A 17,147-nucleotide genomic window follows, 5' to 3' on the forward strand; every position below is an offset into this window, starting at 1 on the left:
GATCTGAATACTTCCACCACTGCAAATGTACTTAAACTGAAATGTCATACCTTAATAACAAGAACAGTTAACTTGTTGCATCAAAGTAAAATACGGGGACATGTGGGACAAAATGCAATCACTTACCATGTGCATCTGTATTTAAAATAATTGTCAAATTGTATATGTTTTCACTAATTCTTATGAAATCCACAGAGATTCTATGTGTTATAAACATTTTTTTTTATAAAAATATAAAAAGCCTCGAGTGGCAGGAATAACATCATGTGCCCTCTTTCGGGGTTAATATTTTCAGTGGAGTACAACCTAGCTGACTGGTATTCCACAATTAAATTAATGCATCCATCTGGTAAATATTTTCAGTGAAACTCGTGAAAAAGTTTAGCCTCAAACACACAACTGCACATAGTCTGACTTTGTAAAATCAAAGAAGTATAAGCTTAACCTGAGTCTTCACTCGGGATAAATATGTGGTGTTCACAATCTCTAAATAAAAACTTAAAATCAGTTGTATGATTAGGCACTTTCAAGCTCTTGGTTTATTTTCTAGGGTCAAAGAAAGTACACAGACTAGAGGTCCCTTTATTTAGATAACATAAATAATCTCTCATATTCACTCAATTTGAGGTGATTTTCTGATGCATAAACCTCTTGGTCACCTCTTCTCTTCACGCACGATCACTCCCAGCCCTTTGCTACATACAATATCAGAGGGAGGCTATCTGTAAACAAGGTGGGTAGAAAGAGGAGTTGTCACAGGGTCAAAACGGCATCATATAATGGGGTAAAACACGTGCAGTATAGTAACTGGAACTTAAATGATATTAAAGTGACAGCAGCCAGCGATAGAAATAAAGGGATGGTTTCCACTCATTGGTGCTCATAAGCTGCACTGGGACTGACAGAACTAAGGTTTTCTATTGAGCATTTCAGTAAGTGCAGACCAGCTTTTACTGCACTCACTCTACCCCGATGATATGACACCATTTGACCGTGTGACATCTCTCTTTTCAACTCTCCTTGTCTGTAATAAAGCAATGTCTTTCACAAGATCCATGAGGTTTTGTAGCAAAAGTTATGTTAAAACAGAACAGTTAAATGTGAAAATAAAATTCATAAAAATCGAGGCAATATGAAATTAAGAGCAAGGTATGGTTGGTGAAAAGGCTTTGATGAATGTTTTAGAGCACAATGTCCGACATTTCGAAAGACAGTGCAGCTGAACCATGATACATTTTGGAAAGCAGACAGTGCAATTGTGACAAAATGTCCTTTAAATTTGTGCCTAACACAAATACACAAGTATATACATCAACATCTGGAATGTGAGCCCATCTTTTGATTCTTCTGATTAGACTTTGGTGAGAGTGTTGGATAATACATTATATTTTTTAAGTTTAGTCAATACAATGGATTTATTTGGATAGCATTCACAAGTAACTGCAAAGTTAAGACTGTCTGCACATTTAAGCATTGCTGACAGTTTAGGAAATGCACTTATCTGCCATGAGCCCATGCTCACATGAGAAGATCAATATTCATTTCATCTCTATGCTTTAAAGATACTGATAATTCTGGAATATGTTTAGCCAAGCTTTAAAAGGCAGGGGGAAACTGCTAGTCCCGCTGCATTCAATAAAATAATAAAACCTCTTCCGACAACCCTGGAGCCGTCTGATTTATATAATGCATATTGTGTGCTAGCTGGTCAGCTAGTTGAGTCAAGAATTGGGTTTGGGATACAGGCAATATACCATATTAAACCAAGTAAATGAGACAGTTTTGGAAATTACAAGACTTCATTTTCATATTTAAGGGATTAACGGTAGCAGTACATGTGTGATCCGGTCTGTTTAATGCAACTGAACATTTCCTGGACTTCTCTGTACTCGACAAGAGCTGAAATTTATATTCATCTTCACATTCATACGCATATTTATCCCAAAATGTCTTAAGTGAATGACTTGAAGGTGTTTTGTTTCTAAAATCAAGTTCAGCTAGCATACACAAACCGAAAAGCTGAGAAGATCATAAATGCATTTATTCTGCATTTAGACCTGCAGATTACTTAATTTGCAATTCTATTTAAATCCACTAATAAGTGAAAACTATAGGTCTGTTTGAATTTTGCTAATAAAGGCAGATGGCATTGATTGGGTCTGCTTTCCTGAGTTTGTTTCTGCCACTAAAATATTTAAATTTGAACCTCAACAGCTGCTAATGCAATGTTTTTTCCCTGGCCAGGATCGGCTAGCACAGTTTTTAAAATTGCATTACCTGATTCTACCAAATCCCATGATTTTCACATTTTTAGAGCCATTTGTTTTATCAAGGAGACGACGCTGAATGCAGACTTAGATTCATTTGCTTACAAATCTTTCCATTCAGATAGGACATACTGGAATGCTGAACGTAACCTGGTTTATATTGGACATAAACACATTTTGACAGTGCATCCAGAGGAGATACAATCCAAGTCCTTCAACAAAATTTATGTTTCATTGCAAAGGGAAAAAAAAACTGGCCAGAGGATAGTTTAAAGAGCATTACCTATTTTCACTTATTGATGACAGAAAGGTTCATTAACATTTAGTATTTTTATTTTTCCTTCCATCAAGTCAGAACTTGTGTTATTCCTAAACTATTTTACCCAATGCCCTTAACTACTTAGACTGATGATATTCTCCATATTTTGGCTTTTCACTTTAAAAAGTTTTTCCCAAAATATTCAATGGGACTGACGTCTTTGTAACTTACAAGTTACACAAGTCAGCAATCCATCTTCCTGGGACTGTATGTGTCCATGCATGTGTAGGCTTATTGTCCTGTTGACAAATTAATGATCTTCCGTACAACTGTAAGCCTGAAGAGATGGAATGTAGAGTGGCACGGTGGCTCAGTGGTTAGTGCTGTTGCCTCACACCAAGAAAATCTTCAGTTTGAATCCAGCAGGCAGTTGAGTGGAGTTAGGATTCAGTGCCTGCATGGGCTCCCCCCAAACCCCAACCCCCACCAGTCCAAAGACATGCAGGTCAGGTGAACTGGAAACTGAATTGCCTGCAGGTTTGAATGGCTGTCTGTCTCTATGTGTCAGCCCTATGATATACTGGTGACATGTCCAGAGTGTACCTCTACCCCAGCCAGTATAAGCTGTGAAAGTCTCCAGCCCCCTGCACCCCTGCAAAGGATAAGCAGGTAAATACAATGGATGGATTAAGAGGCATCAGTCCGCTTTCAGATCTGACCACATTACTTTTCTCACAATACTTAAAAAGTCAAAGAATGTTATGACACCAAATACATCATACCCCTACGCTTCAATCACATTCGATTGAAGATATCCATTTATAGACTTGCTATGAGGAGCATCTAACCTTCCTTTTTTTATACAGCATCACTGCCCTGTTCCTGGGTCTGTGTATTATTTTAGTCTCAACTGTGTCAGGATGCTACCTTGAGTAACCTGTGCCAAACATACTGTACCTCTAAGAAACAGTTCCAAAGATATATGCAATAGAAAATAAAGAGGATATGAATAGACATCTTGATTTTGGCCTCACCGTTATCATCACCTACCACTTAATTCAATGCTCCATGAGAGTTATCATTTTTAGCAAAAGTGAACACAAACAACATATGGAGGGGGAACGGGGCCATAAAGGATCAATATGGACAGTTATCTGGAAGGAAAAGAAAATGACGGAGGGAGAGGGATGAGAAAAGAGGGCAGCCCATTCCAATATTCCAGGCAGGGGTGAAAATCAGTCAAGTCACCATGTTGGGGTCAGTACTCTGATTCCTACCCCAAAGTACAATGCCACAACTGCTTGCCGTCCTCTTTCTGGTAGCCTCATTTGGTGAAGGCGGCCACCACAGCCCATAACAGCTCATTGGCGCTGGCCTTCATGCTCTCCGCCTCAGGCTCCAGTTCCAGCAGCTGCCGCACTCTCTTCATGGCCAGGTCGTATTGGTCATCTAGCAGTGGGGCAAAGGCATTCTCCAGGACATCAGACGAATGAGCTAAGAAGATGAGCGCAAGCAGCCGCTTGTCCATTCGATGTGGGTCATTCACCCACTTGTCCAGTACGGCCTCCTGGACCTTCTTGATGAGGCGCTGCTTGATGTTGTTGTTGGTCAAAGGATGTGTTGTCATATCAAAAAGCAGGAAGTTCTGCTTCTCAGTAGTGAGGACACCTTTTTCCACCAAGTTTTTGGCCAGACGTTCACGGACATTCCGCAGTTGATAATGAAGCTTCAAAGGGTTCCACGTCTCTCCTAAAGACAAGCAGATAAAACAAAAGACAGTCAATGATGTCTCAAAAACATGACAGTGACTATAACAAGGTGCTGTGACAAAGACAAAAAAAGAACAGAGTTAGTATCTGCATCTCAGACAGTACACAAACGGAAGTGGTAGGCAAAGAATGAACATGTGTTATCCTCTATAAAAGGGATAACCTAATGTGCCAGATGGTATATTACAGAACAATCTGAGATGCCGTCAGTGGAAACTTTGGAAAGGGCAGGAACTTGAAAAGTGGCAGGTGACTGAATAAACCATCTATCACCATCTATCATGGGCTACCGAAGCTAGTTGGGAAAGAGGGAAAACGCGTTTTCCACAGAGCAAAGCTTTCAGTGCCCTTCTTTGCTACTTTCAATGAAGAAATGCTCTTTAGTTCTGATATAACTGATACTACTACAGCCTCTACTTAAACTTAATTTGGGGCCACAATTGTCGTTAGTTTGTACGAACAGTCACCTCTCTATCATCTCACACACCTGACCCCCAAAAGACACTGACTGGTGGAATCGTTGGTGGTCTTGCAGTTTATGAACTCATGATTGTCGCTTGATATCACAAGGATCCTGCTGTCTTGCAAGGTAAATATATTGGTGTCACTTTTTAATGCAACATTTCATACCTTCTGAAAGGTATAATAAACTCAATAAAGTTGCGATGAAAACCACCTGTTCCAATGTGGTTCAGTCAGTCAGGCGTTATTTGGTGACAATGGCTTTTTCTTGTTGTTGCCTCAAGTTGTGAAGCAAAATCTGACATTGTTTATCCTCTTAACTTTATCTTAAAAATTTAAAAATGTAGATAGTTTAAATAACTTATGGAGTGTTAAGAAATGCTTTGTTCATGTTTCTATATTTAGAAATTAATCTGATCTGATCTGATAAATCTTAAATCTGATGTGTTGCTCAGGACTGTGCGTCAAGACTTTCTAGTCTTCAATCTGTAATATTAATTAAAATGATAAAATTTTATGTATATTTTGGACATTAAGATAGGAGTAGATGAAGGCCATTCACATGAAATAATAAAAATGTTCCAAATCCCTCCAAAATATCACATTAAGACATTTAGACCTTAAGGAACACCATAGAAAAATCCATGCAGTGCTTTGGTATCAAAAATTGTTGACATTTGGTTGGTGGATACGATGGCAAGCACTTCTGTTCTGGAAAGTGTTGATAAATCCTCCTGTATAAAGCTATACATCCTCTGAATGCCTAAGATCTCTAGAATTAGCTACTATGGGGACTAACAAGACCCAAATTTAGGCAATTCCAAGACTGTTCAGGGACACCAGTATGTAGAAATACTCAACTACATTAAGCAAAAATAACACATTCGTACTACATGAGAACACCTGCATAGTGCCCAAACTGAATGGTATGTACGGGCATGTATGTGAGGAGGAGACCTACCTAACTTTGGAGAGTTATTTCATCCCATTACCGAGAAGGAATAGATTTCTTACGTCTTCTAGTTTCATATGATACCAGTATCTTCACAGTAGCTCTGAGAACTAACATATACAACCAGTGTGAGTCTGGGGGCCGGTGAAGCTGCTGAACTTACCACTGAGCAGTTCGATCCAGCTCTGCACAGTCTCCGGTGGTTGGGTGTCTTTGATGTGTTTTAGGGCTTCATCCAGGAGCACATCACCTGTTGGAGCGTCTGACTTACAAATCACCTGCAAATTTCATTTAGAATGACGACAGCAAGTTACAATGTGTAGTTACCAGAGGACTGTGGCTGACATAGACACAAAATGTCCATTTTCTTTTAATTTGTCATAGCTCTGGTTAAAATGTGCTGACTCATTGTAGCATCAGACACTAACTGGTATTGTGTGCTTGTATGAATAAACTTTTACTTTTTCGCCTTATTCTTATGTCGTAATATTGATGAAGGAATATGGAACAATTAAGAGTTCAGGAGTGTCAAGGTTTTTGAATTCCCATTTTTGGCAAAAGACCTCATTTCAACAATTTTCTACTCGAATCCACAAACTTGAATTTGTGTTCACAGTGAGGACTTTGTAGTCATAGAAATTAGAGTTGCATTCTCAAGACTTTGCACTCACAGCTTTTAGAGTCATACTCGCATAAAAACAATCCTAAACCCAAACAGTTTCTCAGACTCACATATATGAAAGCAGAATTTTGTGTACAACTATATTATTGACATACAAACGAATGGTTAGAATCAGGCACACATCTTTATGATAGCTATCTTACTCCATATGTCGACGTGTCATTTAACCTTTTTTTACTCCTGTGGGATTAGCATAAAGTGGGAATGTCTATAAAGGGGAGACTTGTGGGTAACAATAGAACCCATTTTCATTCATATATCTTGACCTTGGCCTAATTTTGGAGCGTTATTTCTTCTCCTTCACAACAAGATATCATGACAGGGTTATCATGATTCTCTGGTCGTCTAGTTTCATCAGATATTAAAATCTTCACTGTGGGACTGCTACAGCCTCATAAAGACGGAAAGTCAGACAAGGACGCCGACATCCTCAAGGAGTTGAAAGAGTTTAATACAACAAGCAATACAACACATCACCTTTGTAGCATCCATGTTATTACCACAAATACGACTTACAGCTCATAATCACCAAAGTGGAAATAACTTCCCAACTCAAGAAATGGGACCATCCCCAGAGCGTGTTAATGCAACATTGACCATGGCAAAGGTCTGTGCTCCTCGAGTACGGTTGTAAATCACAAGTTTTATTACAATGCAATATTATATTGAATCTTTGGACACCTAAACAATATTTGCTGATATCACAAAGTCAGCCACGATGCGATTTCAGGGGCCTGGGATCTATCAATTATCATAGGCCCATTTAACACAATCAGTTGTCAACTTACAGAAGGCAACTAAAATATGATATGAAAAAGGTAATACTTCATCTTCCAGACATTTAAATAAAAAAAATCTATTATTTTTTGATAATAAATATTAAGCAAGAATTTCAAAATAAGATATTGGATTGTTGATCACTGAATCAAATTATCCACACAGATCAATGTTCATTACACCGCTGTTCCTGAATGCCATGTTAGTCTGCACATGTGATGTAAGCGTGTCCTGCTGAATGCAGTACATAACCTTTCAATTAAATGTACATTCTTAACTAGAACATGTCATAAGTGCAAATATTGCTTTTTTACATTCCATACAAGTTCGCTAAAAAAATAGGTACGAAATTGTGAAAGATTCCTGGGACAATACTGACACTTTAAAAGACTAGCAAGGGTTTTCGTTGTTCTGTTGGACTTGGTCATACCTTTTTTCAAATAACTTTGCAGGTTACTGTAGAGGTTGATGCAACATGAAAAAGAGTTTTGGCAGGGGGAAAAGGAACACCAGCAGAACCACTTAATAAATGGTTCTGCTGGTGTTCCTTTGGCATTTATGTCGTAACAGCGTAAGCTGAAACATGTATCCTACCTTCCTAGCCAGTAGACCTTTCCTCCTCATGCCACAAGCTTCCAGGTGAAGACGTCCTCGCAGGGCCAGTTCAATTAGCATGCATCCTCGCAACCCTGATGAAATGCAGTCATTCCAGAACGAGGTGTAGCCCTACATCATTGAAACATATAGCATATAGTATCACATATATTTTGTTTGGTCAAAAGGTTAACATGCATTTACAACAGTCCAGTATATACTAACAAGAGGGCTCACAGGACCCAGACTGGCTGTCAGGTGAATTCCTATATTTTAAGCACCCTCAGATGAAATTAAACTTGAAATTAGACTTTTTGGTTAACAAGAATGGCACCAAATCTGTACACTGTGGCCCAAACATTAAAGCTGGCATTACATTTTGACAATATCAGCTTTGTATGCGCTTGTGTTCCTTTATGCGTCTGACTACAGACAGAAAATGGAGACAACCTACTGCTGTTTAATAGGCAAGTCATGGCCATTAATAAATGGCTTAAAAGGCCTCATCTTAAATAGTGACATTGCTAACAGATAGTATGACAATAGTTAGTATATGTACACAAATTAAAAAAGCGAGTCTGATGCTGATATATTCTTACACAAACAGTCAAGGGGGAAACTTTCTATCCACTCTATTTTAACTTAAGCTCACCCCAGTGTTGTATTCCATCTCTGCTTAACAAACATCTAACAGCGCTATGATCATGCAAATTCGTGCAAGCAGTGAATAAAACTTTAAATGCAAGGCATCTAACTTCGAGCTTTTACTGGTGCATATCATTGTCTCTTCACCTTAGTCAATTTATAGGTAAAAGAAAGGACCCATCTTAGTGTCAAATGCAGAAAGGCTGGTTAAGCATAATTAGATATGTATATTGTTATGGTGGGTAGCACAAGACTGAAATGTGTAGGCAAAAAAAAAAGAAATAGAAATATGAACCACAATATTTTGACACTGATCAAAAATTTCTTACATTTTTTTTCATGGTGTAGTTATTCTTTACAAAGTAAACAAACTAGCCACCTGTTGAAACTTCCACATGGATACGTATAACCTAAACTTTCACCTTGGTTAGACACAGATGATCTCATTCATATAAATGACAGTTCTATAAATAATTGGGTACAGTGGTGGTAATTTAGATGCGTTTTAGATTAATTTGTAAATACTGGTTTTCACTTGGGCTATAAACATTTTCCCTGTTAATCAGGGGTCAACAAATTCAATTGACTCCACTGGCATGTGGGGGGAACAAGACAGGAAATATTACAAGGGGGTGCCTATACTTCTTAATTGGCACTGTATTCCTCTCTCTCTCTGTCTGTCTGTCTGTCTGTCTGTCTGTAGTTTGCTGTTTAATCATTGATAAGGTCATTTACAGAATACCCTTATAGCAGCAGATGAATAGTTCTACTACGTGGCATTCAGCATTTCTGAGAGCTTAACTTACATTTATACTAGGAGATCGTGAACCCATCGGTTAGACTTTTTCTGACTACTGTTAGTAATTTGTCACTGTTAAAATAATTGCCCAAGTCATTTTTTGTCAAAATTGTTTTTTTGCCTAAATCATCTCCTCATGACGCCAGCCACCTATGGGAAAATTGCCTACATCCTCAGTTGATCAGATCATGTGATTTTACCCCTTTAAGATAATGGCCAATATCAAGTGTGTGACTTAAGCGGATTTATTATGCCTAAGTCAAAATAAAATTTGACTTAGGCAATTTTTTCAACATGCCTTTGTGACTTAAGCAAGATATGGTAATAGTTTATTTTGAAGGTGTCTACATAAGAGTGACATGAGCGTGTCATAAACATGACATGGGATGTGTCATGAGCATTAATGACACTTTGAAGTAACATTAATGCTCATGATACTTGTCATGTTTCTGAAAGGCTTGTGTGACTATTATGTAGACACCTTCAAAAGTGTTACCATATCTTGCTTAAGTCACAAAGGCATGTTCAAAAATTACTTAAGTCATTTATTTCTCCTAAGTTACATAATTTACACACAGTGTTATTATTATGCCAATAGCCATCCTTTGTTACGTCATTTTTGAGTGAAATGATCAATAAATGTCATATGTTACACTTTTGGTGAAGTTTTTTGTGCTTCCTGCAAAACTTGAAAAAATTAGTTAGGCGATTATTTTAACAGTGTGACGAATTGCTTCTGTGTTTCCCACTAAGCTAACTCACTAGCGTTAATGTGCAGACAGGCACAACCGTCAAAAACAAAGACTGTCACAAGCAAATATACAATTCACTGACTGCCACTGTTGATTAAATGTAAAATATTGGCTCTCGACATTTACGTCAACGTTACCATGTTTCGCTAAAGGTATTAAACCTGTTTCGTTTGCAGCCCTGAGGCCTAATATTGTTGTTAGCTATAGCTAGCGTTATAGCAAACAAGGATGCTAACGTTAACTCAAGCTGTGTCGGTTAAGAAAATAGAGCTAACGTTAGCTTTGGTAAAATCCCATCGTCTAACGTAAAATCTGCCTTAATTTTAAAGCGTTAGACATCAGGGTGTATGTGCCATTACCTCTCGGTCCTTCAGTCCTAACAGCAGCACCTCTTCCATCAAGGTGAGCCGTGTTTCTTTGGAGTCTCCGGTATCATCGTCGTCCTGTTCGTCCGCCCGGCGGGGCTCGTGCTCCTCCTCTCCCGACGGACGGTCTTTGTCGGCGGCGCTGCGCGAGGCTTCGGTCCGCCTCTGCACGAGGCCCGAACTCCGCTGAACCAAGGAAGTCATGTCTGCCGGCAACTCAGCGAAACAACGACGAAAACAACACGCCTCGGACTACGCTGCCCGAGATGTCTGACCCAGCTACTTACCGTCAACCATATAGTAGTTATTCGAGTGTTTTGCAAATTGACTACTGCGGCATGAGTACCCTATTCATCTGGAGTACTGTTCCCCTTCCTCGACTCCGTCCGCAGCAATATAATGTCTATCTAATATGGCGCCGTGTGGTGGATGTGGTACCAAACTTATCCAGCAGGTAGAGGCCAAGATAACCTAAATCGTCACCCTGTTAAAATAATCGCCTAACTAATTTTTTCAAGTTTTGCAGGAAACACAAAAGACTTAAAACGTTTACTTTTACTTACCTAAAGTGTAACATATGCCATTTATTGATCATTTCACTCAAAAATGATGTAACAAAGGATGGCTATTGGCATAGTAATAACAATGTGTGTAAATTATGTAACTTAAGAGAAATAAATGACTTAGGCATTTTTAACATGCCTTTGTGACTTAAGCAAGATATGGTAACACTTTATTTTGAAGGTGTCTACATAAGAGTCACACAAGCCTGTCAGAAATATGACATGACAAGTATCATGAGCATTAATGTTACTTCAAAGTGTCATAAATGTTCATGACACATCCCATGTCATGTTTAAAGCATGCTCATGTCACGTTTATGTAGACACCTTCAAAATAAAGTGTTACCATATCTTACTTAAGTCACAAAGGCATGTTCAACAAATTCACAATTCACATTTTATTTTGACTTAGCATAATAAATCCGCTTAAGTCACACACTTGACATAGGCCATTATCTTAAAGGGGTAAAATCACATGATCTGATCAACTGAGGATGTAGGCGATTTTTACCATAGGTAGCCGGCGTCATGAGGAGATGATTTAGGCAAAAAAAACAAAAAAACTATTTTGACAAAAAAATTACTTGGGCGATTATTTTAACAGTGTGACGAAATACAGGTTACTTCCATGAATGTGTATAACATTCCCAAAACAAAAAAAAACTTCTGTATTTTGACTTATGTATGTTATAATTAGGAGTTGATTAGTCTTAATTCTGAGAGTTGAGTCTCTTGCAAGAAAATATCTTATAATCAAAGGATTGGGGTGTCGTCATTTTGAGAAAAGGTCTATGCAAATGTCGTTATCACACTGCCCGCATGCTTTATCAACACCACCAGCTTGGATTCATTTCAGATGAACTATTCCCTTTGTGTTAGTTTCACACAGGGTGAAGTATTTTGATGACAGCCTTTAAAACATAACTAATTTCGTAATGAGCTTATTCGTACGTTGCTTTGGACAAAAGTGTTTTCCAATGGACAGAAAAAATAGCATGCATTTGTTGAACTATATATATAGTTCAACACCTAAGCGCTCCACCCTTGTCTACCACAGAGATGGGGGTGAGGTTGGAACTGGGAAGACACACTGGTGTGTGTCCAAAGCTGCTCAAGGACTTTGCTGCCCAACTGTGTCAACCTCTCCACAAGATCTTCAACCTCAGTCTACAGTTGGAGTGAGTTGGGTTAGGGTGACAATCCAGAACTCAAAGGGGACATTAACCTGCATTGCTGCCATCTTTTGACCCAGTAGTGCTGGAACGATGGTGTTGAATGCACTGGAGAAATCCAAAAATGTTACTCTCACAGTGCTCGCCAGCTTGTCCAGGGGAGTTTAGACCCGGTTCAGCAGGTAGATGATGCTTTCTTCAACTCCTAGGCAGGGCTGGTAGCTGAACTGCAGTGGATCTGTGAAAGGCCTGACCATAGGCCTGAGCTGCTCCAGGACTAGCCTCTTCAGGGTCTTTATGATGTGGGACGTCAGAGTCAACGCTCTTTAGTCCTGAGAGCCGCTGGTATGCGGCGTCTTTGGCATAGGAATAAGGTAGGACGTCTTCCACAGCACAGGGATCCTCTGGAGGAGCATGCTCAGGTAAAGAACTCCACACAGCAGGGGGGCACAGGCTTTAAGCACCCTAGGTAACACACCATCCGGTTCACAGCTTTGCCAGAGTGGAGTCTGCAACCTTAAGTGATGTTTCAAACTGACTTGAGTACTGTGTAATAGAGTTGAACTAGGTCGCACTTAAATGAATTATGTTTTTCCCTCTGGGTTTATAGTAGCTGTATACGCTCGACACTGAGACTGTTCAGGACCACAAACAAACCTGTAATGTTATAAGATAAGATAAGATTTTCCTTAATTAGTCCCAAAACAGGGACATTTCCAATATTACAGCAGCAAAGTGGATAGAAAGATAGAGGAGCTTAAATAAAAATAACAATAAATAGTAAACAAGCAGTGTAAACTAGAAATATAAAAAAGGTATTAGCAATACTTGACTTGATTCAGCTGCTGCTGTTACCAGCTCACACACATACACAGGCAGTTTGACTGCAGTTTGTACGGTGAAGAGGAGTAAAGAGACCGCATAGGGAATTTTCCGGATTGCCAGATTTGTTCATGTTCAAGTTTAACGGAAAGTTCTATACTTTTATTACTAATAATTGTGCATTCTGATTTAAATGCACATGAGTAGAAATTGAATGTAAATGTATATCCAAAACAATACAAAAATAATCCCTATCAATCATCAATTATGACCCAAGAGATGTGTGTGGCGGTGTCTGTATAAGCAGACACCCGTCCCTCTGCCTGTATTTCTCTTTTCTTCTCATTTTTCTGTGTTCACAAAGTTTCTGGGTGTGGCCTGGTTGACACTGTTATCTGTGTCTCCTTAATTAGAAGTTCGGAAGCTCCACTAAAATCTACTGTCTGGACACAAATACTATGCCGATCTAGCTGAACTAAAGTTCACTAAACTTGCTGGCTTAATGAATGGTGGTTATTGAATGATAAGCCACTAAGATGAGAATTTAGCTGGATGAAGCTACAGTTTACATACTGAAAGCTGCAATAACAAAGACATATATTTTCGCAAACACCTAATTATTAAATACAATAGTTGGAACTACTTCCTATTTTGAGACTTCAAAACACCAGAGGGTTGCCTGAGCAACTAAGATTCTCACAGGGCTCCACTTCACTATACTAGTATGTTCAGTGAACGAATCACTGACTGACTGATACCAAGGCAGAGAGCCAATCACTGCTCCTGTTTACTGTACTTGTACATTCAGTGTACAAATCACTGATTGGCTGATGCCAAGGCAGAGGGAGAATCAGGGCTCCTGTTCCGTGTAGTACATTCGAGAGGGAAAGAGGTAGAGGGAGGGGCAGGCTTGAGCGGATCGATGCTCACGCTACTTGTTACTTGCAGTCTAGAGAGAGACACAAGGTGGGAGAGAGGAGAGCTCAACTGAAGTTGAGCAATGATGACTCTTTTCAGGAAGTAAGTCGTTCACCCAAAAGACTCGTTCCTGTTAATGAATCGTTCATCAACGACATCACTTGCTGGCTAATTAGATGCCGCTAAGTTAAGGAAAGGGGGTCAACTTTGAATGTTGTGTTTACAAGCTGCAATAGGCAAATACTTTTAACCCTCTCCAGGTCATTTCCAAACATACTGTAACTGTATGACATACAGGTAGATGTGGTAGATGCAACACACGTTGCATCAATCCATTTATCACAGTAAGCTTTTGTGTAATAGAATTACACATACTGTACATTTGTAACAGCAAATCCAAGGTACAAAATAACAGGTCATGTACCTGTTTTTTTGTACCTGTTTGGATTTGCTGATTTGACTTCAAATTGCCCTGCCCAGACATCTTGGCTAAACTCACCTTGTGTGACAAATCCAACCTGGGCATGACCCCAGTCATCACAAGTGATGCACACATAGGCTACGTTTACACGAGGACGGTCTGAACAGAAGTCGCAAAAGTGGCGTCGCGTCTTCACTTTTTATTCCTCGTTTAGACGAGCATTTTCGGGAGGAAATCTGCGTGCATACGGTGACGCAAAAGTGTGTGAAATTCGATTGTATGCATGCCAGGCGGCATCACTTAAAGCGATAAGAACATCTTTGGGCATGCAGAAGTTTTCACGCCACACATTTTCATCAGCTACTCCTTCCACAAAGTTATCCACCATCCACTAGATCTCCCAGGTCTCGTTCACAGTCGTCTGGCTCGCCTCCGACAAATTGCTGCATCCAAAATGTGAGAGAGGTAATTACAGATCCTTCTCTGTTCAGTAATACTATCTGTACATATCCTGTACATTTGGTGGAAAGACTCCTGTAAGTTTGTTAGAGCTGCCAGAGCAGCTTGAAGGTCCGACATGGAAATAATCCCACGTTTGTTTATTTTCCTGTACTGGAGCATGTATGTGACGTAAACACATACATGACGTGAGCAGATCTGAGCAGAGTTTTGCGTCTTGGCAGTGTAGACGGACATGCTACGGCAGAGCGGATTTAACTTTCAGATTTTCGCGTTTTTAAGCCCCCAAAACGCCGTCACCGTCTAAACGAAAGGCAATTCCGATAAAATATTTTGTCGTTTTTACCCGCAAGCGTCCTTGTGTAAGCGGGGCCATAGACTGTATATAAATAATGGACATAATCACCGTAACCCCACCCATTGTTTTGTGGACTGCTCGTTGGAAGCATCAAGTTCATCATGACATCTGTCGCCATCTTGCTTAAAGTCCTTCACCATCTTTCTTTTTTGAGACCAAGAGAGACCATATCTGGACTGGGAGGCGCGAGGACGGGTGTATCTAAAAATAAACTCTGAACACTAAAAAAAAGTGAACGGTACTTACTGGAAAAGTTGAACAGCCGACTCCTTGGAGTGTCTTTAAGTACAACCGAACACTGAACAAGACATTTTTAAATGGCCAAAATGTAAAAATTTATTTCATGAAATGAAAACACATGGTGAAAGGGTTAAAGTTCTGAGATGAAAACGCGGCGAACAAGTTCACGGCTATTTAGATGAACACAGTGTAGTGTGAGGTATTGTGAACAAGTATTGTTCACAATACCTCACACCTGATGGCAGCTCAAATCAGACCCTGCTTTATCATCTATTTTCTTCTAAATGGGACCATTATTTACACAATTAATATCATATTGTCTTGAAGAAGATTTTTAACTACAGTTGGGAGCATAACGTTAACACGAGAATTTTTTCTGAGGTAATAAATCAAATGAGAAGTAGTCTCATTTTGTATTGAGATGGATAGGAACAGATTGATTTTGTGACAGCAGTTTGCGACCCCTGTTGGAATTTTTGAGAGAATCCTTAAGGCACCTCTGGGTTTGCTTCACTGCTCAGACATAGAGGTTGCTGCTGGGATGCACATAGTACCTAAATTGTGTTCTAAAACTATGAATCACCCTGCTGAAAAAATACCCCTACAAAGGCAAAAGGAAGGAATAAGGTCTAAGTATTTATTCACTTCAGCTGTATTGTCATAATGACATAAGATCATGCAAGAAACGCAGGATCATGAAATTGCAAATCCATCTCGTCAGGTTTCAAATAATGTGTTTGTGTCCAAACAGCAAGCGGTTTAACCAATCAGTGTGCGGTGAGGAGCTACTGGCAGCTCTACACACAATACTGTCTACACACTGTATTACTTTATACAATATTTTATTAAGGTTCATATTTTATCTCTTTATTTTGACGTGAACTACTGTTTTTTTTGCCTCAGATTCAGATTTTGCTTTTACTTGTGATTTTCATTTTAAATACATTATTAATAAGCATTGTTGGATTTTCTTTACCAAAACTGCACTGCAACACTTCACAATGTAATGTGACCTGTGTCACAAATACCACACAACATCACTATCCAAGAGGGGCCTGGTTGTACAGCAGCACAGAGACTCATCAGACAAACATTTCAGAATGTAGGCTACATTATACACGGTCGACCACAAAATTGAAATAGCTTTGTTTTCAGACACAATCCTCTGTTAATTGTGGTTTCATTTTCATTATGATATGTTTCAAAGAGATCGATAAATACAGGAGGCCTGTCTAATGTGCAGTGGCAATTCATTCTAAAGTTTTGGAGCTGCAATGGCAAAACTCTTTACTGTCTGGTGTATTTTTTTATTCCCTGTTAATCGAATTTGCAGGACTGATTATTTGTATTCTTCTTTCTATCCCCCCCGCCGTACAGCAAGGGCCGGCTCTAGGCATAGGCGGTCGCCCTTCATGTTCTGTCTTAAAAATAAGAAATATTAACAAAATAAAGAAACAGATAAACAATGACATTCTGTCACTTGTGGTGCTGAGTCACGTGACATGTGGTCATTGCCTGCCCCCCCTTTAGACGGTCAGATCGCTGTCACAGAGGTCAGGTCACGTCAAGTGACTGACACGTTATGCTGTATTTTGATATATCTTTCAAGATGAAACGGCCGTCAAAGCTCTCCGGTGTGCAGTATAGAAAGAGAAGAAAAGAGGAGGAGGAGTCCCAATCTTTTTTTAAATGTTGTTTTGTGTGAAGACGTTTCATTTGTATTAGCTTGCTAGCTAGGTTGAAATAAAGCAATGCTAGCTTAACATAGTTAAGCACATTTTTCGCGGGGTTTGCACTTTCATTGTCTCTCTTGTCTCTAACTTTGTTAGCGGTCTCCAGCTGTGCTTCTTTGCGAATTAACTTGTAAGTTA

At 39.3% G+C, this 17,147-nt stretch overlaps 1 protein-coding gene across 1 annotated transcript; it reads right to left on the bottom strand.

Moving 5' to 3' along the window:
• Positions 1-1,020: 1,020 nt before the first annotated feature.
• golph3a (golgi phosphoprotein 3a) lies at positions 1,021-10,738 on the bottom strand. The gene is made up of 4 exons (XM_059336592.1): positions 10,318-10,738; positions 7,763-7,894; positions 5,873-5,987; positions 1,021-4,275 (listed from the first exon to the last, which is right to left on the bottom strand). Exons 1-4 carry the CDS (start codon positions 10,525-10,527, stop codon positions 3,851-3,853), a joined length of 882 nt encoding a protein of 293 aa, XP_059192575.1. The 5' UTR covers positions 10,528-10,738; the 3' UTR covers positions 1,021-3,850.
• Between the last annotated feature and the right edge of the window lie 6,409 nt (positions 10,739-17,147).

This window comes from Centropristis striata, chromosome 7, assembly GCF_030273125.1.
Source record: "Centropristis striata isolate RG_2023a ecotype Rhode Island chromosome 7, C.striata_1.0, whole genome shotgun sequence".
NCBI lineage: Eukaryota > Metazoa > Chordata > Actinopteri > Perciformes > Serranidae > Centropristis > Centropristis striata.